This window comes from Lygodium microphyllum, chromosome 26 (genome assembly GCF_053477565.2).
Source record: "Lygodium microphyllum isolate KBCC chromosome 26, Lygodium_microphyllum_v1.1.10, whole genome shotgun sequence".
Classification (NCBI taxonomy): domain Eukaryota; kingdom Viridiplantae; phylum Streptophyta; class Polypodiopsida; order Schizaeales; family Lygodiaceae; genus Lygodium; species Lygodium microphyllum.
The window spans coordinates 72,452,405-72,477,199 of NC_141160.1; the positions used below are offsets into that span (position 1 = coordinate 72,452,405).

General features: G+C 43.6%; 1 protein-coding gene across 9 annotated transcripts in view; it reads left to right on the forward strand.

Annotated features, from left to right (window-relative positions):
• LOC148013402 (tRNA/rRNA methyltransferase (SpoU) family protein) overlaps nt 1-24,795 on the forward strand; it is a 239,083-nt gene that overhangs the window by 124,454 nt on the left and 89,834 nt on the right. For all 9 annotated transcript variants that reach the window (XM_087667522.1, XM_087667524.1, XM_087667515.1 and 6 more), the window contains 5 exons: nt 3,097-3,214; nt 3,296-3,457; nt 7,279-7,426; nt 7,720-7,820; nt 7,952-8,110. In XM_087667522.1, the coding sequence (XP_087523648.1) occupies nt 3,097-3,214; nt 3,296-3,457; nt 7,279-7,426; nt 7,720-7,820; nt 7,952-8,110 (688 nt within the window). The remainder of the gene's footprint in view (nt 1-3,096; nt 3,215-3,295; nt 3,458-7,278; nt 7,427-7,719; nt 7,821-7,951; nt 8,111-24,795) is intronic.

Genomic DNA, 24,795 nt, shown 5'->3' on the forward strand with positions numbered 1-24,795 from the left:
CTCTTATGCAGATGGCATGATGCAGGGTGACGATGTAGAGTTTGCCTCGTAGTTTTTGGTTGGAAGCTGTTGTGTGAGCTAATGAGATATTGAAGCTATTACATCACATGTGAGCCAATTACATACAGAAGATGTGTCTAACTGTAAAGTGACGCCTTCAGAGACTCAGTATCATAGAAAGCCTTGTGTTGCACTTGTGTGTGTTACTTACTACAAAGATTCAAGAAAGCGAACGTTAGCCAGGATGCAATCTTTGTAGGAAAGGTAGTTTTGTACTTTATCTAAATGGAATGGCAATACAGTGTATCTACTAAAGATATATTAGATACTCTCCTTTCCTTCTTTGGTATTGGATAAATTAATGGAGAGCATGCTTCTTTACCATGTGCACAGTCTCATGTGCAGCCATTGATATCACCTAATAATTTACTGACTAAATGAATTAGATGAAGCAGTTCTTGGAGAGAGAGTAGTGATTGTTTTGTCAAAGTAGTTGCTCAGATGGGATTTCTAGAGTATTTCGTACTTTATTTGTTGATAACCATGCTCTTGTTGCTTATATATGTGATACTGTGGATTGGATGTATGCCATGGTGGATGAGTATGCTCCCTACTCAAGGATGACATAGGGTATTGGATCGATTGCCTCAAGGTCAAAAGGCCATTGGTAGTAGGTTGGTCTGCAAGTTGAAAAGAAAAACAGATGGTAGCGTTGACCTTTGCAAGGCTTTTATGGATGGAATGTACATTCGTTGGACATTATGAGTCATGACTACTTTTCTTAATGGTGAGGTGCATGAAGAGGCACATGTTTTGTAGCCTCTTGGTTTTGCTATTGACAGACATCAGGCAAAAATATACAGGTTGAGAAAGACTCTTATGGTCTTAAGTAGGTACCTTGAGCTTGGTGTGAAAGATAACTGCATACTTGTTGGCTTGTGGTTTTTGCAATGCTCAGGAGTAATAATGCACACTGTGTGAAGAGACATAGGCCCTCTCTTGGTCATCAATTTATAAGTGGATGATTTGCTCCATTTGTCTGGATAAGCATGTAAATTCAGCCTTCCAAGTTGAATCACACTCTACCTTTGAGATGCAAGACTTGGGATTGCTAGACTACTATTGCACATTCTGTTTATATGACAAAAGGATGACTTTATCATGCTTTATTCTATCCAGGGGCTGCTGATCGGTAGTTGCATGTTTTTCCTGATTTGAATAGCCAGGTTGTTATGATAATAGAGTGCCCAATAGTGGATTTTACTTTCGCCTCAGAACCTAATGTATTATCATGGCTGGAGCGAAAAGCAACCTATTGTGGCCACTTCTAGATATGAAATTGAGTATAAGGTAGCCTTCATAGATCCAGTCAAATGTGTGTGGTGCAAATGACTGTTTGCTAACATGGTGTGTTGATCAAATTATCTTCTACCAGTATCAGTCAGAGTGCTTTGGAAGATGTGAAGAATCTCGTCTTTGATGCTTGCAACAAAGCACATTCAAGTGCAATACCATTTTGTTTTGGGAGTGACTCTTAGCAGGTGAGTTCAGTTTGCTCTATATGTTAATAGATGATAACTTGGCAGATATATTCAGAAAGGCCCTAACTTGTGAGAAGTTTGAACTTTGAAGATCTTCACAAAGTTTTAAACATACTATCCTTTGTAGATTGATCTGCCATATTCATGTACTTGCTTGCATAATCACTCCTAGGGAGGATTGGTAGCATATACTATGGTATTGATATGTGGACACAAACAGAACACTTGAGTTCTTTTCTCTCCCTAAGAGGTTTTGTTCTTCAGAATTGTACACACCTCATCCTAGTCTAATTCAAGTTTTATTATTATCTTTTTTATTTTTGGCTTCTTCATTATCAAGCAGCTTCATCTTGCTCTTTTCTTGTTGCTTGTTGGTCTCTTGCCATTGTTTCCAACAGTTGGCTCTTTTGAGGTTTTCCTTTTGCGACAGGGGATCTCTAACATAATTTCCTCATTTGACAGTCTTTTGTGTTTGAACATCTTATGTTTCTATATCATGGTTATTTTTGTTGCTCTTTTTATTGCAACTGAAGTGCCCATGTGTACTCTTGCTCATGCAAAAAAGTGTTGGACTCAACTCCTCATGATGAGCGAGGACAAATGTGTGTCAACCCTGTCTTTTACTTATGTCTAAAAGAAAACTCTTGTGTGGTATTTGTATTCTTATATAGCTTCCTTAAAGATACCTTCTCTGATCTAGCTGCTTGCATCCTCTCCACCATCCATCTACACCTTGGGATTTCCTCCTATCTGAAGTCCTGCAAGTTATGCTCCAGCTACCCCTCTCCTCCTTGGGTTCTCTTTGAAGAGAGAGTTCATCTTTTAGAGGTACTCTTGAAGAAATATCATTGTTTGAAGTAGAGACTATTGTAATCAGCCCTAAGAAGAGAAACATTCTCAAGTGATAAGTGCCATTTGCTAGAAAAATGCACCCAACAATGCTGATCTACATTATATATTGGTTCAATGACCTCCAAAGCTGGATCCCATCTGCAAATGGAGAGTTTAGCTGATGATTAATTTTGTGTGTGGATGAAGGGCATCTGAGGCTTTTATAGACTTTGTTACTACCAAGGGTACATTGGCAAGTCAGAATGAGATGGGTTCTCAGGGTCACTTGCTGCTGTAAAAGTCTATTGTCTGAAAATATCACGTGATTGATATTGGGTTTAGAAAGTCAGGCACAGCATAATGTTTTTGGCAACATCACTAAAATATTTCCCTGGCAGAAATCTGTGCTTGAGGTTTTGATGACGATTATGGAATGATGAATGATTCTGCAACATCATAGGCCTCACTCTCCTGAGAAGCATAAGTTTTCCAGATGGACTAGAATGAGTGACCCTACGTTTGCCCAAGAAACGGATATTTGCAGAAAGTTATTATAACGTTTCATTTCTAAAAAATTATGCGATGTGATACCTGGTGGAGATTCGGAGAATTTCCTGTTGTACCTGTAGCTATGTGTTTATTTTTCAAAGGGGAAATTCTTGCATCAAGACTCAGATGTTTTCTTACGGAGATGTTTTCTTACGGATGAACTTCATGGCTTCAGTCTCGAGAGTGCAGGTGAAGACAATCTTTTCCCCCTTCTAAAATGTGTCAGATGGCTGATGCATTGGAACATTCTTCAACACGTGGATGCTGCTTGCAATGATGTAACACGGGTTGAGGTAGAATCAAATCTAAGTTTGAGCTTCTGTGTTTGAGAATTTTCTACATGTGGTTCATCCAAGAGGCTGTTTGGCATGCAGATGATGTGGTCACTTGTGAAATCAGCATGGGCAGCGATTGCAGACTGTAACAAAAGAAAAGTGGCTGCTATTTCTGCTTTTTTGTCAGCAATGTTACACCCTAATGTATTTTGGCAGCAATCAATGCATAAGGATAGTGGAGATGATGGGCCATTGAAATGGGTACTTATTGACATATTATTTTTGGTTCAGAAAACTGTTAAACATATGTTGAACTGTTTTGGGGTCCCACCTGTGCTGTTTCTGTTCTCAGCCATATATTGTGCAGTGTGACTTACTAATGTTTTCAACTTGTAGATGACGCTGATGGGCTATTGAAATGGGTACTTTTGGATATATTGTATTTGATTGGGAAAACTGTTAAACATATGCTGAAGTGTTTTCAGTGTCCCATGTGTGTTGTTTATGTTTTCAGCCATATATTGTGCAGTATTTGAAACCAACCTTCTTACTTGGAGAGGGTGATGATGACCTGATTAATCAACAATTACAGGAAGCATAAAATTCACACAAAGTGAAAATGCATACTTTACCACTTTAATCTTGGATAATGGACAGCATGTTGCCCCATAACTGGTGCCCCTTGTGAGATAAGAGAGAGGATCAAAGCTCAGCTCAGAGTGCAGTAGACAGTGTGGAGAGTGAATCTTTACACCCAATGCAATAGATTGAAAGAGTGTAATCTGAAAGTACAAAGTATAACCCTTAAACCTTAGGGTTGTAAGGGGTGTTCACACCCGAACACGATAAGTGGCCACAAGTGTGTGACATAAGCACATATGAAATAAGACAACAAGTCTGGGGGAATAAACCTCTCATACCAAGAGTAAAAAGTACCCTAGTGTCCTATTGATCACCGACACTCCTATGTGAGCATAGGCGTAAGTGAAAACCCAACACCCCTTAGGATGTTTCTTTATCTTGAATTGCAACTTGGATGGAATACAATGGGATCTCTTGAATCTCCTTTGCTCTCCAATTGCCTATTGTTGTCATTAATGACTAGTAAGCCTTCAAACCAATTTGCCCATTGGTTTGCTTGGGGATCGGCCTTCCCCTTACCCCTTGAAAGACAAATTAAGCCTCAAATTTGATATGGGATGGCTAGCCACCTCACTCTCCCTAAAATTCAAGTCGTAGATCCTCAATTCTAAGTAAACACCTCGAGGTGATTATCAAATCCCAAATTTTTTTGTAAACTAGGGTCTATAGTAAAGATTTTTCAATATCTCCACCTCTAATGACTCAAATAGTTGGATTTTGTTGAGATAACTTAAGAGATGGCTGAAAGATGAGAGAGAATGTTATAGAAAGAGAAAATTTTGAGTTTCATTTTAAAAAAGACTGAAAAACTATTGCTAACCTATTGAAATAGTCATGGGAGTTGCCATTGCTATCCCCTTGTCCATAATATTGCCTACATTAGAAGGACATTGGGCTGCTGTCACACACACGTGAAGGGCTTGTTGTTGTCACCTGCTGGTAGGATGGGTCCCTGGTGGTTGCAAATCACATTAACAAGCAACTCCTTTCTCTCTAACAAGCTCCTTCTCTCTCACAATAGCTAGAATAGACTTCCACTAGTCCCAAAAAATATCTGTTTCACTTGCATGGGCAAGTTTTGCCAAGTGGCAGCCTTCTAATTCTATTTTTGAGTATTATTGAGGTTTTTAAATTAAGTTTTAGAATATTAATTCTGAAAATTGGTTTAATTATTATTCTAGTATCCGAGAAAATAATTCCATCACCCAAATTAAATTGGCCAAGCCAAATTTTCTTCCAAGTATACTTGAGTAGTTATTATCTCTTAGATCAGCATTAATTAATTAGTTAATATCTAGTTTCTAGTGTTGTGACTAATAAATTAATCTAAATCAAAGTTTGACATTGGATACCACCTAGAACTTGTCAAACATAACCTATTACATCTTTTTCCTTTGGTATCAATTAATATGTCGGGGTATTGTTTTCCACACTATGAAATAATTAACTTGCACCTCATATATTTAAGTCACATTAGTACATTTGATTAACTTTTAATTAAATGCTAAGTAAATGAATACAATTTTACGCCTCATGATAGACCATCTCCTTTAAATCCTTGCAATTGTTCTCGAATGTACTACAATGTGCTAAAGCATTCATTGCCACTACTAGAAATACATGCTAGGATCATAGTCAAACATTTGCACCTATTGCTTAACCATGCTCGTGCCCGCTGTATGTGAAATTCCAATCACTTAAACTAGTTATAATCCTTATACATGAATGATAACCACTCTTAGAACTATAAGAGCTGAATCCACATGCTAAAATCCAATAGTATTTTGACCACTAAGGCAAAGTAATGCATGAATTGAGCATAAACAATACCTCAAAGTAATGATGTACTACATGATAATCATGTAAAGCAAACATCAGCTGCAAACCACATATAACTTATGCAATCGTGGTTCTCTTGCATTACCTACAAATGTACACTGCATACTGTCCATGAACGTCATACATGCCTTGCAAATGTACATTGTATCCAAATTTAAATTCTATGTATTTCATATATGCTAACAACCTTACAAATGGATAGTTTGAGGGACTAGGTGCAAACGATACACATCTACATACGAACTCATAGTGACTAATGCACTGAATAGTGATCCCAGAGTTGTCTACGTCTAATGGATGGGTCAACTTGTCTAACCTATCCAGTCCCGTTCACCATATCCGTTCGCATTCGGACCTGTCGAGTTTCCATGCTCGACTACGCCGACTGTGCTCTATCCTCCTGTATGCCCTGCGGTCAAATGGTCACTTTTTTTGACCGTTTTCCCCCTTTTCTTTCAGCGCTTTCTTTTCTTCTTTTCATTCTTTTCTTTCTTCTGTCTCTCTTGAATCTTCTCTATTCTTCTTTTCTTTCTCTCTATTCTTTTCTTTTTTCTTATCTTTCTTTTCTTTCTCTCTATCTTTTCTTTCTCTCACACAAAATCAAGAGAAAAGACTAACAAGTTTAAAAACTCTCTCTCCTTCCCTCTCCCTCTCTCATGATTGATCTATCTCTTTCTCTCATATACACACAATGGCACAATGCAACCATCCTATCCCATGGATGATGGGCCACCATTCAAATTTCAGAATTTGAAATCTCTTTTTTTTTTTCGTGAAGATAATTGAATTAGATTGGGAATATTTGAAATCTCTCTCTCTCTCTCTCTCTCTCCCCCCCATCTCATTCATTCTTTCAAGTTTGTGGTGATGTGCAGGCAATGGAACCATTAAACTGCCCTTTGATGTTAGCCTCAACTTTGCAAGACTTAGTCTTAAACATAAAATTCAGTAACAGAGAAACAGTACAGACTGTGGAGCCAGAATGTTCCAAAATGATGTACTTTGAATTTACTAACTTTTATTTGTACACGACTTGTAGAGATTTTTACTAGCTACAACTCTTTAGTTATGATCTTTGACTAATTCTAAACTATACGAATTTTATTTGTATTTAAACTTGGCCTTTCTCCTTAATTTACAGCTCATGAATTTTCCATGCTCCTAATCTAGCTTTGAGTTGTACATACTATATGACTAGTTAGTTTCTAGTTAGGAGTTCAAACAAGTATAACACTTCCTCAGATACATAGTATATGTATTGTCTTAATTAATCAAAGAACTTACAGGCTTGAAAAATATATTTCATGTGAACAACATCATGGGCATAAGTTACAATGCTGCTGTCAAATAACATATGATAAATGCTTCTTCCATATAGATAGTACAATGCTTGCTAAAGAAGATTTCCTCCCCAATCCACCATCTTCAGTTTTGGTGTTTGTTGTGTTGATGGATCTCAGAATTAGAAGTAGATTAGGGTTCAAAAAATCACAATCTGGTCCTTTTACTTTATGCAGTCTTTCAGATTAGTTATTGATGTTGTTTGATGAGAAGTATGTTATTCTAGCTTAGTTGTTCAGATCTATTTGGTTTTGCTGCAGCTTGTTTGCAGACTCATTGAACAGGGTGCTCGCAGTCCACGTACCATGAGACTTACAACTATGCATATTTGTGGCCTTTGGCTTATGTTTCCTGCTGTTGCTGAACACTACATTGAGGAACTAAAGCTTTTGTCACTTCATGGGGGAGGTATGGAGGATATGAGCACTGACCATTGCACGCTCTATGTGCAGTAGTATAGGATGGCTAATCATCAAGAGTTTGCAATAGTGGGTCCATGCTTTTCTTTGGATTTCATGCTGTGGGCAAAAGGTTTACTATATGCATACTGTTTTGTACTAGCAAGGTCTATTTATATTATCATACATTGTGAATGGAAGTTTGCTAATTGGAGAATGTTTCTGACAGTCAGGATGCTAATTATGTTTTCATGTGTTTGATGTAATGTTTTGATTTGGTCCTTTTGGATATATGAATTGCAGAAAGTATTGATGAAGAGCTTGATGGACAGATTTTAGAGAGTTCAGTCACAGCCACTGAATACCTTATGTTGATGCAAAGCGCTGATCCAGAACTTGTGGAGGTTTGAAGAGTGCACCTTGTTTTTTGATTTGATTCAATTTTCGTTTTGGTGTTTTACAAAATCTAATCAGGTATTTTGACCTTAGTTTTAGTAGTTTGGTGTGGATCTGCCTAAAGTAATAATGTTTTCAGGAATTCAGGAACTCGGAGTTGTATGTTCGTGTCTCTGTTGCAGTCCTGGTTCACAAATTTTCACAGCTAGCTGAGGGATCTTTTGGTGTGGTGGGAATGGATCAAAAATCAGCTTCAACATGTGGAAAAATGTTAATCATGAAGTTGCTAAATTCAATGGTATGTTCCTGAATACATGCATAAATGACCTTCTTTCTTCTTTTCTTAGTCAAGGCCTTCCTTTGGAATTGTCATAGTCATCTTTTTGTTGAAAGAAGAGAATGTTACATCGATAACACCTTGGAGAAAATTCCCCTGAGGTAGAATACATAGTACAAAGAACTCTGTCTATAGTAGCTAAGAAATCACAAATACAATGGTTGTGTGAACAACCAATCTTGTGGGCTATAGTAGTGTAAGACCATCTGAGGGATGGTGTGGAAAAAGTTATGAGAGTCTCACGTGTGCAAGAAGGCATGTCCTCTCCTCATCCTTTGAGAGCCATGCTGGATCCTGTCTTATCTTGTGCGGAGTGTGGATGATCTTTGTCCAGATCCTTGAAAGAGTTCGTACTGTGCATACATCCCAAATATTTATAGCATGGCTACAGCTTGTGCTCTGGCTGTACCAAGCAATAATACTAGCAATCAGTCTCCATCCGTGGTAGTCTCCTTGGGTCCACTATGTTTGTGAGTAATTTGGAGTGGGAATCTTGCCGAGGTGCTGTCCAGTGATGGGAAAAGAGAGGCTCCCCTGAACATCCTCATATCCACGTGCGGAGCCTTTCCCTGCAAGCTGCGACCATGGTCTTTGTTGTGCTGAAAGATCATGTTGAATGATCTCCTCCATACTCCTTGGTTTGACATGCTTTAGGACAAAGATCTGGCCTTGACATACTTTAGGGCAAAGATCTCATCTTTTCTTTTTCCCCCTTTTGAGAGGACGTTTTTTTTTTTAAAGGGATTGCTAGCATTGGTGGAGATTCATTCTCGTTTCATAGATGTCCCAACATTGAGGAGTAAGGTCCTTAGAAATGGAGAATAAATCTTTGGTCTTTTCAAACTTGCATCAGTCTCTGCTCACTGCTGCTTTTGGTGATAGCCATTGGGAGAGAGGATTGCTTTCATGTCACAATTGAGGAGTATGGCAAATGTAGGAGATAGATTACACTGCCCAGCAGATAGAGTGATCAGCATAGCAGTACATAGTGATTGAAAGTGGTTTATTGACTCATATCCAACTTGTACTACTGAGGAGGAGTAGAGTTATTGGGCATACTAAAAGAGATCTTCGTAGAGATTCAAGTAAGATGCAGTGAAGTACCATCACCCTTGGAGTGATATTGCCAGTTTTTTAATGGAGGATATGGCATTTCCCATGGGTGCACTACTTTCCAGGCCTCGTGGTGGAATATCTTGAATTCCATGATAGGACTCTCTTTGTCTTTTTGTATGGTGCCCTCTAGACTTCAGAAAGGAAGTGAATTCTTTGCAAACAGAGGTGTTGGCTACTTCTAGGTTGCTTGATTGGCCTGACAAGAAATTCCAGAGAGCTAAATTTAACAAGATGGTGAGATTGGGCTCTAAGACGATCCAGGATGCTGTTATCTCGGGTTGGGCGAGGGTTTATTCTTTCTGCTGCATTCACTAGTACTTCTGAATTCCAAGAGGTTATAGGTTACTTTGGTCGACCTTGGAGGACTGCCTTCGGAGGCACTCTCTGTTACCTGCTCCTTTACCCTTATCGCCATGTTTGGGTTGGGCTTTTGTGCAACACTAAGATTTCTTGAAGTGATTAGCTAATCAAATTTACCACAAAATGGTGGACGATAAGAGATGGATAACTGAAACAGCTAACAAACTTTGGTCAGTTCATGACAGTGCGGCTAAGTGGAGGGATCGCTTGTGCAACTTATGGAAGTCAAAGCTTCCCTATCAAGGTAAAGTTTTTCTTTGGAGGCTTCTCACTGGGGATCTCCTCACACACAATGTGCTACGGGCCCGATAGATACCCCGGGGTAGATGCATCTTTTGTACTAGTGATGAGACATTGGTTCATGTTTTCATTTCTTGCCCGGTTGCTAGAGAGGTTGGGGACTTCATTTCCAGAGTGTGGACCTTAGTGAGAGGTCAAAGAATACCGGTCCTTGGCAAGATGCCTTCCTTGGCCAGGTTGCAATCTCATCATCCTTGCCTCTTTCACTTCATGCGATGGACTGCCCTTTGGCACATCTAGCATACTAGAAATGTCTTTATATTCGATTCGGCCTCAGGTATTCGTGGCCATGTGGGACGAATGCGAGGCTTATTATGAAAGATTTCTTTTGTGATTTTAGATGGCCTCATTATTGGAGAGGTGGCTGCTTTGTGCATGGACAGTGTTCATTCCACCCTTGTTATACCATCTTGATGATTCCCTTCCTTCCTTCGTGTAGATTGTTGTTTGATAGATTTTTAGAGGTTTGATTGTGCTTGGTTGGCAGAAGGCTTGATGTAAATATTTCTATACATTAATTCAAATTTCTTCATGAAGAAGGAAAAAACTGTAGAGTAAGATTGTAGGACTCCTTCTAGGTTAGAGCTTGCTAGATTCCCTTTTCTTTACGAGGTAAGATGCCTTCCACAAGAGCATAGTGCATGAGGTAGTAGAACAACAACATTGAGCCATTCCCACTCAAAGCTTATCTTGATCATAGCATACCATTGGTCATTGTTATTGATGGTGTCCTAGAACAGGATAGACGTTCCATGCCTGTCGCGCTGCTGCTCCACCATCGCGCCCCCACTTTCCCCCCCGTTCCTCTCGCCTTGTTACCCTTTGTGGAGAGTTGCGTTTCCCCCTCCCGCCAGGCAATCTCCTTCGTGCTGCCCCCCACCCTGCTACTGCCCCTGCCACCACCACCACCACCACCACCACCACACTCCCCCCCACCCCCCCCCCCCCCCCCGCCCCCCCCCCCCCCCCCCCCCGTGTCTTGCGGCTCCTATCTTTTGTTCTTCAAGCTAATTTTGAAGCTTTCAGCTTGTTCTAAAGCTCTTGTATCTATTTTTCTTGGAGGTCCTTGAGCATACGGCTCGACTTTGCTCTCAAATAGTGATTGAAGAGAAGAGGCTGCCTCCTAGTTGGGGGTGGTTGTTGGAGACTCGATGGTAGAGATCTCCATGCTCTGATAATGGCAGCTGTAAATGTGAGCTCAAAGATGCTCCCTAAGTCTTGGTCTTGATCTCCTGAAAATCCAATGACTGTTGGGCTGCCGTGGTCCTCCATGTATAGGTTTCATAGTGTGAAGCCTCCCTATGAGGAGTTTGTTCTAGGGCTCTTGGCTTGGAAGTAGACCCCTAACAATGAGCTTAGCCATAAGGTCTCTACCTCTGGATCTCTTTCGGTAGCTCTTGGAATGAAAACCAGTCTCCCATTGATGTAGTGATTTGCAGAGAGGATCTCCCCTATGGTAAGTGTATCCTTTGCTGAAGAGTATGGCTAGACTTTGATCTCAAATGAGAAGTGACTTTCTCCTCTTCTCTTCAAATACGGGGTAGTTGGTGGAGACTTGATGATAGAGATCTCCATGGTTTGATAATGGAAGCCGCAAATTTAACCTCCAAGCTGCCCCCTAAGTCTTTGGATTTGATCTCCTAAAAAATCCAATGAATGTTGGGCTGCCGTGGTCCTCCATGTGTAGGTGTCATAGTGTGAAGTCTCCTTATGAGTTTCTTCCCGGGCATAGATGCCTTACAATGAGCTTAGCCAATAAGTCTTTGCTCTTACTATATGGGTCTATGATCCCCAATCCTCCTCTAGATCTAGGTTTTTTGATAACATCCCATGTGCCACCTTTGCTCTAGCTGGGCTTCCATCTCGTGTTGACCAAATAAAATTAAGCTTTTGTTTGATACCGAGGAGGAGAGGTGCGAGCTTCTATTTTGAAGTAGTGTCTATCCCCACATGGCATCCAAGACATGTCATTGCAATACCATAGGGAGCCCGCTTGAATCCTTTGTGTAGTCGGCACTCGAGCTTCCTAGTGTTGAATACCAAAAATCCATGGGACTTGGGTCAATTAATTAAGACACCAAGTGCTTTGCAAAAAGTCGTTGTAGGTGTTACAAAGGCCCTAAAGTTGCTCTCATCCTTGTTCTGGTAGATTGTTGTCTCATGAGAAAGCTTGACATTGAGGAGCTCCTCAAGCTCGAGGATAGGTAGCATGATGCCTCTCAAACCCAAGGATTTGGCTCTTAGGAAAGAGCTTTATAGCCTCTGCTACAAATAAGAGCAAGGGACCTAATGGGCTGTCTTGTCTCATTGATCTCTAAATTCAAAATCTCTCCTTTGGCTCCATTGGCCATAACGTCCTTAGCATTGTGCCCTCCAAGAACTCTCAATCCACATAGTGATATGCCTTCTTGAGGTTAGGAAGGAGCACAATAAGCTCCTTGTTCCTAGAAGCAAGAATAGTTGACTCCTTGAAGGTGAAGATGATGTCCAAGATGCTATGCTCTCGAACAAAGCAAGTTTGGTGGGGTGGATAATGACTGACATTAAAGGTGCTAGTTGGAGACTAATTGCCTTTGCAAAGATCTTGTATGTGGTTTGAAGCAAAGTGATGATTCTCCACTGTGTGATTTCCAATTTGTCTCCACTTCACTTGGGAATGAGGTGAATGAGTTGCTGTGAAAGTCTCTTTGGCATAAACGAGATGTTGTAATCTCCTACAAGGTTGTGATGAGGCATGCATTGGTGAGTTCTTAGTATCTCATGAAGAAGAACTTATCGAGTTCATCTTTTCTTTTTCACTTGCCTGAAGGGAGTGCTAGAAGTGTCTTCTCTAGCTTCTCTATAAAAAGGGCTATCAATTGTTTGCGTATCCTATCTTTGACACCCTCTTGGTGCTCTGTCATACTCTCTCTCTCCCTGTCATAACTGGACGGCCTTGTTGGAGATCCTACCAAGTGTGTGTAGTACTATGTCACAAATAGTCCTGTCTCAAAAGGGTCCTCTGCAATGGAACCGTTGGCTTTCTTGAGTCTCCATGCACCCTATCTAGAGCGATTCAGTCCTATGGTGTGGAAAAAATCAATGTTAACCATGTCCCTAGACCAATTCCAAAATGAAGCTCTTGCCTTGAGACTTGTACTCTGATTTAACTTTCTTTAGGGCATCAATCACTGCTTTGACTTTATGCATTCTCTCCACCACTGTTTGTACCCTGTGTTATGGCAGCACTAGACTGTGCTCGAGAGACTAGTCTAGATGCAAAATTTGTTACAAGACTTCTGATTACAAGATAATCCTACGTAGGGGCACAATGTACAATGATAACAAGATACAGAGAGTCCCATAACCTAGGACCGTAGGTAAAGACAAGAGGACTCGATAGGATATGAAGGATCCCATACCCCAGGACGGTAGGTATGGATACAAGATATCAGAATTACAAGATCTCCCTCGACATGGATGAACAAGATACAAGATGGTACCAAACAAGATCTTGTACTACAAGATTACAAGGTGATAAGACAATAGGAGTAAAATGGAAGACAAGACAAGACTAGATACCATGACTAGACAAGAACTAGAACTGGAACTTGAAGTTATTTACTTGGAGGTCTCAACTCCTTGAGCTCCCAAGACTAACATTGGCAAGATTGAGAAGCTCTATGGTGAGCCCCTTCTTCTGTAGTTGCTGAAAGGGCGGCCAAAGATCTTCTAGAATGTTTCATGATGATATCATCGATGATGCAGGCAATGACATGGAATATCTTCGAGAAGGTTCTTTGATGACATGGCAAGGGTAGGCTCGCATGGTTGGCTCGACGATGTCCTGTTAAGGATGCGTTCACATGAGGTGTGGATTCATATGGCATGAGCAAGAATTAATCCGTACAGTTGATCATGGCATGTTTGTGACATCACCCCTCCTCTAGCGACGAGTTTTACAAGGAGTGGCTTGGTGGTTTGGTCCAAGTTTCGTTAGATTACTCTTGTGAAATTCTTTAACTTTGAGAGGTGCTATTTGGAGATATTCTGGAGGTTCTCAAGTGTGATTATTGATGTCATATCCTTTCCAGTGAACAAGGTATTCCAATCGACCTCGGGAGATCCTTGAGTTATGCTTGCGACCTCAAATTCTTCATGATCTTCAATGCGGAAAGGTGGTGGGGATTAGATCTCTCTCCCCTTAGTGGTGAGCTATGGTAGGGCTTAAGCAAGGAAACATGGAAAAGTGGGTGGATCTTCATGGTGCTGGGGAGTTGGAATCAGTAAGCAACTGGGTTGATCTGGGCTACGATAGAGTGAAGGGCCCAAATTTGTGGTGGTCTAGCTTGGTGGAGGGCCTTGTTGTCTGGGGGTTATGCTTGAGTAACCATACTTTATCACCGATTTTGTATATTGGATGTTGGAGATGATGCTGGTCCACATAGTGCTTGTATTGATTCTGAGCCTTTTGGATTCGTTGCTTGAGTTCTTGGTGTATATCTACTAGGTGTTGAGCTTTATCTTGGGTGGTAAGGTTCTTTACTTGATTGGAGAGATATACATCTATCCTTGGATGCTGGCCATAGTTTGAAAAGACAGAAGTTTGTTTGATAGATGCATGGATACTATTATTATAAGCAAACTTTGCAAAGGCAAGAGCTTAAACTAATCATTCTGATGATAGTTGATGGTATAGTGGAGATATTGTTCCAAGACTAGATTTACCTCTTCTGTTTGACCATTAGTTTGTGGATGATTGGCTGTGGCTAACTTAACTGGGACACCAAGGAGATTGCAAAGGCTCTTCCAAAAACTAGATATATATTGGGGACATCGATTGCTATTATGTCGTCTGGGAGTCCATGTAATTTGAAAATGTATCTGAGAAGAGTTTAGCGGTAGTTACGCCTATGATGGTCTTGGTGGTAGAGATGAAATGTGCCATTTTCTTGAACCTATCTACCACAACAAGAATAAAGTCATATTTGTTTGATTTGGGAAGATCTGTTATGAAATCCATGGATAGAGAAGATCAAGGTCGTGCTAGAATGGGCAAGGGTTGCAGGATGCCATGTGGTTTATGATGAGGTACCTGGCCCTATTGTAGGTATCACATGATTTTATATATTCCTTAACTTCTTTCCATATTTGGGGCCTCAAAAAATCTCTTGAAATAAGCTCTAAGGTCTTATTAACTCTAAAAGTGTCATGCTATTTGGGTGTCATGGCATTGTTAGAGTACCTAGAGTCTTGGCTTTCTTGGAGGGATGTAAAGTAGATCCTTATAGTATAACAATCCATTAGTTTCTTGAAACTCATAAACTTTATTTTCTTTTTCTCTTGAGTTTTTCTCTTGATATTGGTGGCGAAATCATCATGCAGCACGGCTTCATGGATCAATTGGATCAAGGTGGGGTCATCTTGGTGAGAATTGGAGATGGTTGCTAGCTGGAGGTGCTCTGGCTTGAGTAGGATTGCTCGTTGTTGATTAAAAGCTTCTTCTCCCTTCTTAGGTGCGAGCTAGGATCTTCTTGATAAAGCATTTGATTGGCATTGTTGGCGTCCTAGGCGATAGATGATGACAAAGTCAAACCTAGATAATAAGTTATTCCAATGGGATTGTCCACGATTGAGGATGTGGGTTGTAATAAAATATTCTAGATTTTTGTGATCTGTTTAGACTATAACTTTATGGGATGCACCCTCTAGATGATGATGCTAAGTATCAAAGGCATCTACAATGGTAAGGAGTTCTTTGTTATAGATCGCATAGTTTATCTCTGGAAGGGAGAACTTTCTTGAGTGGAATGCCACTAGATGCATATGACCATCATCTCCATGTTGGGACATGATGGCTCCTCAGGCATATTCTGATGCATCGGTCTTCCAGAAAAATAGTTTGGTAGGATTTGGGTGGACTAGGATTGGGGTAGTGGTGAAAGCGGCCTTCAGGGTTTAGAAGGCCTTCTCCGCTTCTGGGGTCCATGAGAACTTTGAGTTTCCTATGAGCCTGGTAAGTGGTGTATTGCATTCTACATCTCCATCATCGTGTCAATTTCCACCACTAAGACAACAAAATCAATTTAATACATCTGCATCCACATCATTTACACCTCAATTTCAAAACCCACCCATCCCACCCACTTTTTCCATTGCATCTCCATTACCATTCACACGATTTACATTCCCCTTTTAGACACCGCATTGGGTGTCTGCCAGTCAAAATAGTCTTGATCTTCTTGGGGTCCATGAAGATTCCTCTATGGGAGACAATGTACTCCAAGAATTCCACTTCTTTCTGATGGAAAAAACACTTCTCAAGTTTTGCATATTAGTCATTTTTCTTTGAGCTTTTCCAAAACTAATTTTACATGGTGCTCATGCTCCTTTGGATCTTTTGAGAATATTAAGATATGATCGAAGTACATAACTATAAAATTATCTAGATGCTCTTCGAAGATATCATTCATCATATGTTGAAACATTGCAAGAGTATTGGTGAGACCAAATAGCATAACAACATACTCGAAGTGACCATACCTTGTGCGGAAGGCTATCTTCCATTCGTCTCCTTCTTTGATCCATACAAGATTGTAAGCCTCTTGTAAATCAATCTTTGTGAAGATCTTGGATTTTCCAAGGCATTCCAAGAGCTCTGGTATCAACGGCAAAGGGTATTAATTTTTGACTATTATCTTGTTGAGTCGATAATCCACACACATTGGAGGTGACCTGTCTTTCTTCTTCAGGAACAGAATTGGGACTCTAGTAGGAGACTTTGAATGCCTAATGAACCCCTTGGCTAAGTTCTCATCAATGTTCTTACGTAGTTCAGCTCATTCGTGAGGGGATAGTTTGTAGATGGGTCGAGAAGGTGGTTGAGCCCCCTCATGGAGTTCTATAGCACAATCATATGGTTTGTGTTCAAGTAAGAGATCTGTATTCTTTTTTCAAAGATATCTTGGAATTCTTGATACTGGCTCGGTAGGTTGAGTGACTCATTCTTACTAGATTCTTAAGTAGGTATATGATATATCGTGTAGGTCGGTTTCTGCCTTGTTGTGTGCATAAAGGCTTTGGCTCCTACATGTACCGACTCTTCGTGATTTTCATGACGTCTAATCTTTTGCTTAACCCAATCAATTTCATGTAGGTTGGTTTCTGCCTTGTTGTGTGCATAAAGGCTTTGGCTCCTACATGTACCGACTCTTCATGATTTTCATGACGTCTAATCTTTTGCTTAACCCAATCAATTTCTGGGTTGTGTTTCTTTGGCCAAGGCATCCCAAGGATGATTGGATTTGTGGGATTGGATATGACATTAAAGCATACACGAGATTTGTGATCGCCAAGAGTTACCACGAGTGGTCAAGTTTCCTTGGTATTATCTCCAGATGCTAGACGTCTTTCATCCATGACTTCAGCTGTTGCAAGATTCGTCTTTTGGAGTACTGGAATTTGGTATCTTTTCACAAAGCCATTATGAATGAAACATGTGGAGGCCCCGGAGTCAACCAGGGCTTTGGAGGAGAGGGTCTTTCTCGGCAAGATCATCTGGATTGTGACAAGGAAAGTTTCTATGGGTGTGGCTGGGACCAAGACACTCTTTCTTATATCAAGATTCGGTTGTACCGTCTCATTTATAACTGAACATCCTCGTTTTGGTGCTTGAGCATGGTTGCAGCAACTCTTGGGGCTCTTGCTCTCTTATTTGGGCAATTTGGGGCAATGTGTCCAAGGCTTCCACAATATAGACATAGATGATTCTCTCTTCGGATTTGCTTTTCTTGTGGGGTCAAGGGCTAGAATTCGGTATTATCTATTTGCATCGATTCATGCTTCGTTTTTTCTTTGATTGGGGTTGGGTTCCATTGGCAAGGCCTTAAGTTTTCTCGCTTTTCTTGCCTCCTCTCGAAGAATCTATTGTCACACTAGATAGCTTACATGATATAATTGCTGAGTGTTTTTGCCTCAGGCATAATGAGTATGAGGTCCTTGATGTCATCTCAAAGACCCCATTTGAATCGGCCAATAAAATACTCCTCATGCCAAGTGAGGTTAGAGATTAATTGCCTAAATTTAGATGCATAAGCAGAGGTAGGGCGGTTACCTTATCGTAGCTTCCAAAGTTTTCTTTCTACTACTTGGCCAATGTTTGCATCTGCAAATGTGGAAGTGAGCTTGCAAAGAAATGCCTCATAGTTATGAAGTAGTGGCATATTCTTTTCCAAGATTGAGGTGAAGCACAAAGCAAAGTCTGAATGAATTCCACCTTGGAAGCATCATCTGGATACCTATCCGGTTGCATGCAGATATAGGCCTTTACTTGTGGGAATCCCTTGAACTTCGAACGGTCACCATTGAACTTCTTTGGCATGTTGATCTTGGCTTCTCTTATTAGGGGTCGATAAACACAGGGAATTGTCAGATCACTTCCTTCGTTGTTCTGCAAGTCTTGGATCTCGTCTTGCATCTCTTGAAGTGAGAGGCCTAGATGCATAGGGTCTTGTATTTAAAGTTGTGCTTGTCATTTATTCAAACCTTGAATTTGTTGTTGGAGGTTTTGAAGGGAGGCTATGATTCTGTCAAGGGTTGCCTCCATGGTGCTTAGTAGGGCTAGAAAGGAGGCTTGCCAAACTATTATGGGAGCATTAGATTGTACTTGAGAGCTAGACTAGATGCAGTATTTGTTACAAGAATTCTGATTACAAGATAATCCCATGTAGGGGCACAAGGTATAATGATAACTTAACAAGATATGAAGAATCCCACAACCTAGGACTATAGGTATAGAGAATAGGACTTGATAGGATATGAAGGATCCCACAACCTGGGACAGTAGGTATGGATACAAGATATCAGAATTACAAGATCTCCCTCCACGCAGATGAATAAGATACAAGATATTACTAGACAAGATCTCATACTACGAGATTACAAGGTGACAAGATAACAGAAATATAATGGAAGACAGGACAAGATTAGATACCTTGAGTAGACAAGAACTTGATCTGGAAGTTGAAGTTACCTACTTGGAGGTCTCGACTCCTTGAGTTCCCAAGATTGGCATTGGCAAGATTGAGGAGCTCTATGGTGAGCCTCTCCTTTTATAGGTGTTGGAGGGGGGCTAAAGATCTTCTAGAAAGTTCTATGATGATATCATCGATGATGGAGGCGATAAGATGGCATATCTTCTAGAAGGTTCTATGATGACATGGTAAGGGGACGTTCTCATGGTTGCATCAAGGATGTCCTGTTAAGGGTATGTTCGCATGGTGTGTGGATTCATATGGCATGAGCAAGAATTAATCGCTACACTTGATCATGGCATGCTGTGGCATCCTAGGCGTCTTTGATCTTCTATATGTACAATGCATTGAGGGATGCTCTAGCAGTCCTCTCGTCTAGAGGGCCTTGTCTCCTCCTTATGGCCTCCTCCTTAAAGAAGAAACTAATCTCTTGTAGGCTTTCATCGAAGTCTATAGCTGCGGAAGGCCCTTAACCATCCCCTAATATTTTCTTGGGGCACGCGTCACATTGTGCAAGCTACCCCTGCCCTCGACTATTCATCGCGCCCTTCCCCCTCGGATTCATCGTGCGTGCCTCTGCCGTTCCCCCCGTCGCGATCGCCACCCCCCTTATTGCCTGTGGCACATTGCCCCTGCCTTGTCCACCAGCGCTTGCTCGTCCAAAACCCAAACACACCCCCCCCCCCCCCCCCCCAAAATCCCCTCGCGCTCGTTGCCGCTGCCTTGAGGTCCGGCCCGCCGTCATACAGACACACCACAGGCAAGGAAAGCAGCAACTTCCTCCCTCCCCCTCGCCCGCCCCCCCCCCCCCCCCCCCCCCCCCCCCCCCCCCCCCCACACACACCACCCAAAACCCCTCGCGCCCGTTGCCCCTACGTTGAGGTCCGGCCCGCCGTCATAGAGACACACCACAGGTAAGGAAAGCAACAACTTCCTCCCTCTATCCCCCCCCCCACCCCACCCCAAGTTGCTCCCTCCCCTTGCAGCAACCTCCCCCTCCAGTAGCACAGCAGCATGTTATGTAGGTTCTCAGCAGGGACGCACAATGGAAACCTCTGGTCAGACGCCGACGCACTCTGCGAGTGCCCCCTATTCAAACACCTTGCGCATCGTCCTTTCTAAGAAATAGCTCTTAGATGTTCGGGCTAGAGAGTTGGAGCTTAAAGAAACAACGATATTTGGTTAGGTAGTTGGACACTCCCCAGTGCGGGCCCAGCTGCAAGATTGGCTCCACCCCATGCTGTGCATTGGCATATCACAAATCGTGAAGGCAGTCGTCATGGGCCGAGGGATCTTCATGGTTCGACTCACCTCTGTGGACGCAGCTCAGGAGTTAGTGGAGAGCTCGCCTTATGCCTCCACAAAGGGGGTCATTTACATGATTCCCTGGTATAGCGGCTTCAATGTGGAGATTTTTGCGCTCCACATGAGATTTCTCAGACACCGAGTCACCTTACTTTTCCTTGGACTGGAGGTAGAGTACCGCCAGGTAGTGGACGACTTCAGATGGCTCTTCGGCACGGTTCTTCCTGCGTCCTTTGCGGATGCAATGACAGTCGAAGGAATCCCAAAGGTACGAGTAGCTGTGAAAGACACAAAGAATATACCAAAGTTCCTAGAGATTGAGGTAGGAGGTTACTCCTTTAGGCAGCAGATCGTTGTGACTGGGCAACCGAGGTAGTCCTTGTTCTGCCATGACCTTGGGCATCAGGCAGCAGATTGCATGCGTTTTGGAGCGAAGGGAGCTCTACCGACAGGCGTGCAGGTGGACGCAAAGGGCTTCACATGGCTCTAGAGACAATAGAGAGGGAGACGGTAGGGGGGGCCGCAATCAACTCCTCAGACACAGCCTCGACAACAGAGAGCAGGAGGGCGAGCGACACTCCCTCCATAGAGCACCCCCTGTTCTCCCTACTCGATAGGACCGTAGTCCCCCACATCCAACACCCGCGCCATAGACTACCTCACCTAAGATCCCACAGCCCCCACATCCACACTCCCTGCCATGCCCCTCCCCCCCCCCCCCCCCAGGGCCACCAGCCCCACTTCCACACCCGCCATAAGTACCTCGGACCATCCTACCATCCCTCGATTCTCTCCCCCCCCCACCACCTCCCCTGTCGAGCACCCCCCTTGATCTCCACCTGGTTGAGGTGATTCCTCCCAAATCCACCTCCCCTTCTCCCACAAGAGCTAATGAGCCACACACGTCGACATCCTTCTTGTACTAGCAATTTTCACCCTTCCACATAGCTACCAGCTCATCTGCCCCTACTACCCCCACACTTTCCCGAGAGAGGCATAGTTGTTGCCACAGGAGGTCTTCCGCAGTAGCCCTTGGTCCTACCTAAGAGTTGCAGGGCGCGGAGATTTCCCACTACCTCTAGCGGTGGGGATCTTTGTGGTTCGTAAGTCAAGAAGGGGCAAGGCCCATCTACTAGTACCGCCAGATGGACCAAACTACACTTTTTTCCTTCAATCATCTCATTCAAGGGATTGGACGACAACACAGACAGAGGAGTTGAAGAGTCAGGTGGCGGACCACATCTCCCAGTGGATGGGAGAAGGACTAGCACTGTTTACATAGCAGTGGCCTGGTTGCATGATGGACATGAATTGGTGGGCTGGTGCCAAGGTCCCACACTTGAGCATTATCTTTCGAGCCCCTTCACAGTGGAGGGCTCCGAGGATGTGAGCAAGTGGCCCTTGGCACAGGCGGCCCGGTTCTACCAGTGTACAGAGTTACGACTCTCAGCATGGCTGATAATTGCATTGATAGTACCACGTGGAGCATCTATCACCGCTATGGTCCCGTCCGAGGGCCACCATGGGGAATTGCAGTTTGCCATCCAGACTCGTGGCAAAGCATATTTGCACACCCCATAGTTTCTCCTCCTCATCAGCAGCCTCCACACGGAATAGGTGCTTGTTCGGTTAGTCACGACTCACAAGTTTCCCCATGAGCGTACACCTTGCATCCGGGAATGTGAATAGCCTCCACTACAGTGGGGCACGTGGTTCCTGGAAGCTGATTGTTCGGCAGGAGCTGCAACCTGCCCTTACCGGATGGATCGACATCTTACTTCTACAGAAGCACAAGCTAACTCCCACCCAGGCCCAATGGAGAGGGAAGGTACTCCCGGGCAGCTCGCACACTTTCTAGGAGCACGCCATAGGCGCCCACGGCAGGAGTGGAGACATTTGCATCTCTATTGGCTCGAGTCTCACCACCTGTGTACGAGACCACGGGACAATAGTGACAAGGAGGGTTCTATGGATCAGATTGGATATTGGGGACTCGCGGCTTGGAGTCCTCAATGTCTATGCCCCTACAGAGGTTGGGGCATGCAGCAGGTTCTGGGTCAATATGTGGATGGACTCCCAGAGGTGCATATTGGATCATTGGAGGAGACTTCAACAACCTAGAGGTTTTGGAGGACTAGCAAGGCAGAGGCAGAAACTACTAGGGCATGGCTGGGGAGGAGTAGGTGGCATGGGAGGTTTTTTTGCTAGTAGTCGATGCACGCGATGCTTCGAGAGACCCTGCCTTCCATAGGAGGGAGAGGTCATTGGATTTCTTTTGGGGATATAGGTGGCTAGGTGGAGTCCTGCTGGAGCGGTTGGATACTTTTTATGTGGGAGAGTGGGGAGGCACTCGTGGAGGCCAAATTGAGCAGTTGGTAGGCACCACGTTGTCCGATTATTGCCCGGTTCTCTTGACACTTGACCCCCCAGCATTTGCCCTAGACACATGATCCTTTAAGATCCCTGACTCAAACTATAGGAGGGAGGAGGTGAGGAGACAGATAGAGCAGATTTGGACCAAGGAGGGCAGGAGGGACTGGATCGGAGAGGAGGTTGTTGAGGTCCTAGCGGAGTCGAGCAGAACATGCCAAGAGGCAGCCACACAAGCCAGGCAACCTAGCTAGGAGGAGGAGAGAGCACTCCGGTGGGACTTTGCATCATGCACAGATTATTACAAGACGCATTAGGGGATTCCACCCTCCACGCACAAAAGGTGCGCGCGCGAGCAACCATCACTGGTATAGAGGACAGGTGCACATAGTTCTCTTTCCGTACCTTAGTAGCTTTCTGGGCGCAGAAGGGGGACACGATGTGCAGGGAGTTTTTCGAGGTGCAGGAGCCTCGCACCTTAGGAGAGCAGATATGCAGCCTTCGAGATCAGTAGGGGAGGACTCGTTTTAGCCCAGACGAGGTGATGGAGATTGCCACCGACTACTATAGACGCCTTTTCCAGCAGGAGGTAGCCCCAACTAGAGGACAACGATGTAGGTAGCAGGTCTAGGATCACATCGCGTCCGTTGTCACACAGGAGATGGGACGCTTCCTCGCAGCCCCCTCCACAGAGAAGGAATTGGAGGAGACTTTCCATACATAGGATGGGCAGAAATGCCCTGGAGAGGATGGCCTCTCTAAGGCCTTCTTCACTACCTACTGGGAAGTGGTGAAGGACCCCTTACTGATGGCCTTTCACAAGATTTTCACTTCAAGATAGATGCTAGGGAGCCTTTCGGTAGGCCTTATTAGTGTTCTCCCTAAAGAGGGAGACCGGTTGGAGCTTTCCCAGTGGAGACCGATCACCTTATTGTCGGTGGCCTATAAGGCATTGGCAAAGATGATTGGTTGGTGACTACTCCCTCTGCTTCCAAATATCATCCATGACACATAGACAGACTTTGTGTAGGATAGGAGCATCCTCAACAATGTATTCACCTTCTTTGAGGCGACAGAGTGGGCTCAGCACAGTGGGCAAAAATTGGCCATACTACTCTTAGACTTCGAGAAAGCTTATAACAGGGTGGACTGGGATTTCCTAGAGGGCACCATGGTGAGGTTGGGTCTTCCCCAGGCTTGGATTCATGGGGTCTCCGCACTTTATAGATCGGACACCAGCAGGGTTCTCATAGGTGGTAGGTGAGGGGAGGAGTTTGGATTGGAGAGATTAGTCCGACAAGGCTGCCCCTTGGCCCTGTACTTGTTTCTACTCTTTGCAGAGGCGATGTCTCACTTCCTCAAGTCATGTGTGAGCGGATTACACGGACTCCGACTTCCAATGAGAGAGGAGACTGAGTTGTTAGACTTAGAGTACGTAGAGGATATGGCACTTTACATAGAGGACAATGAGTTGATGCTGGAGAGAGTGAGGCTAGCTCTTGAGGTGTTTTGTTCTGCAGGTGGAGTGAAAATCAACTGGCGAAAGTCTGTTAGTTTCCTCACAGACCCGAACTCTAGCACGAAGTGGGGCGTCCACCTGGGATTTAGATGGGTGACCAGAGGGCAGACCGTTCGGTACTTAGGGTTCCAAGTGGGACTCGACATCACTTCCGCCCAACAATTTCTTCTAGTCCTCGATTCTATTCGAAGGAAGCTAACGTACTGGAGCACAGCTCGCTTCTCACTAGCTGGATGAGCCCTAATGGTTAACCAGGTCCTCCTAGCGACGGCGTGGTACATCGCCTCATGTTGGTGCTTCTCCTCATGGTGCATAGTGCAGCTTCGCCGCCTAGTGCGGAACTTCCTCTGGTCGTGGTTAGACGGCTCCAGGGATTCCATGGTCAAGGTGGCGTGGGAGACCATCATACGACATTGTTTAGAGGGAGGGCTTGGGATCATAGACCGAGAGTATCCAAGTATGGCCCTCCTAATGGTCTATCTCCTCCTGGCAGTCTAGGGGGCTTTGGATTAGGGCCTGACGGAGGCCCTGCCACACATGAAGCACCCTCTCTCAAAGCATAAGTGAACAAGTAGTGAATCAAGATGCACCATGGATACTCCAGCAAATGGCACTCCACTGGATGTGCCTCAGTAAGAAAGCACCTTGAAGAAGAAGTCCAAATG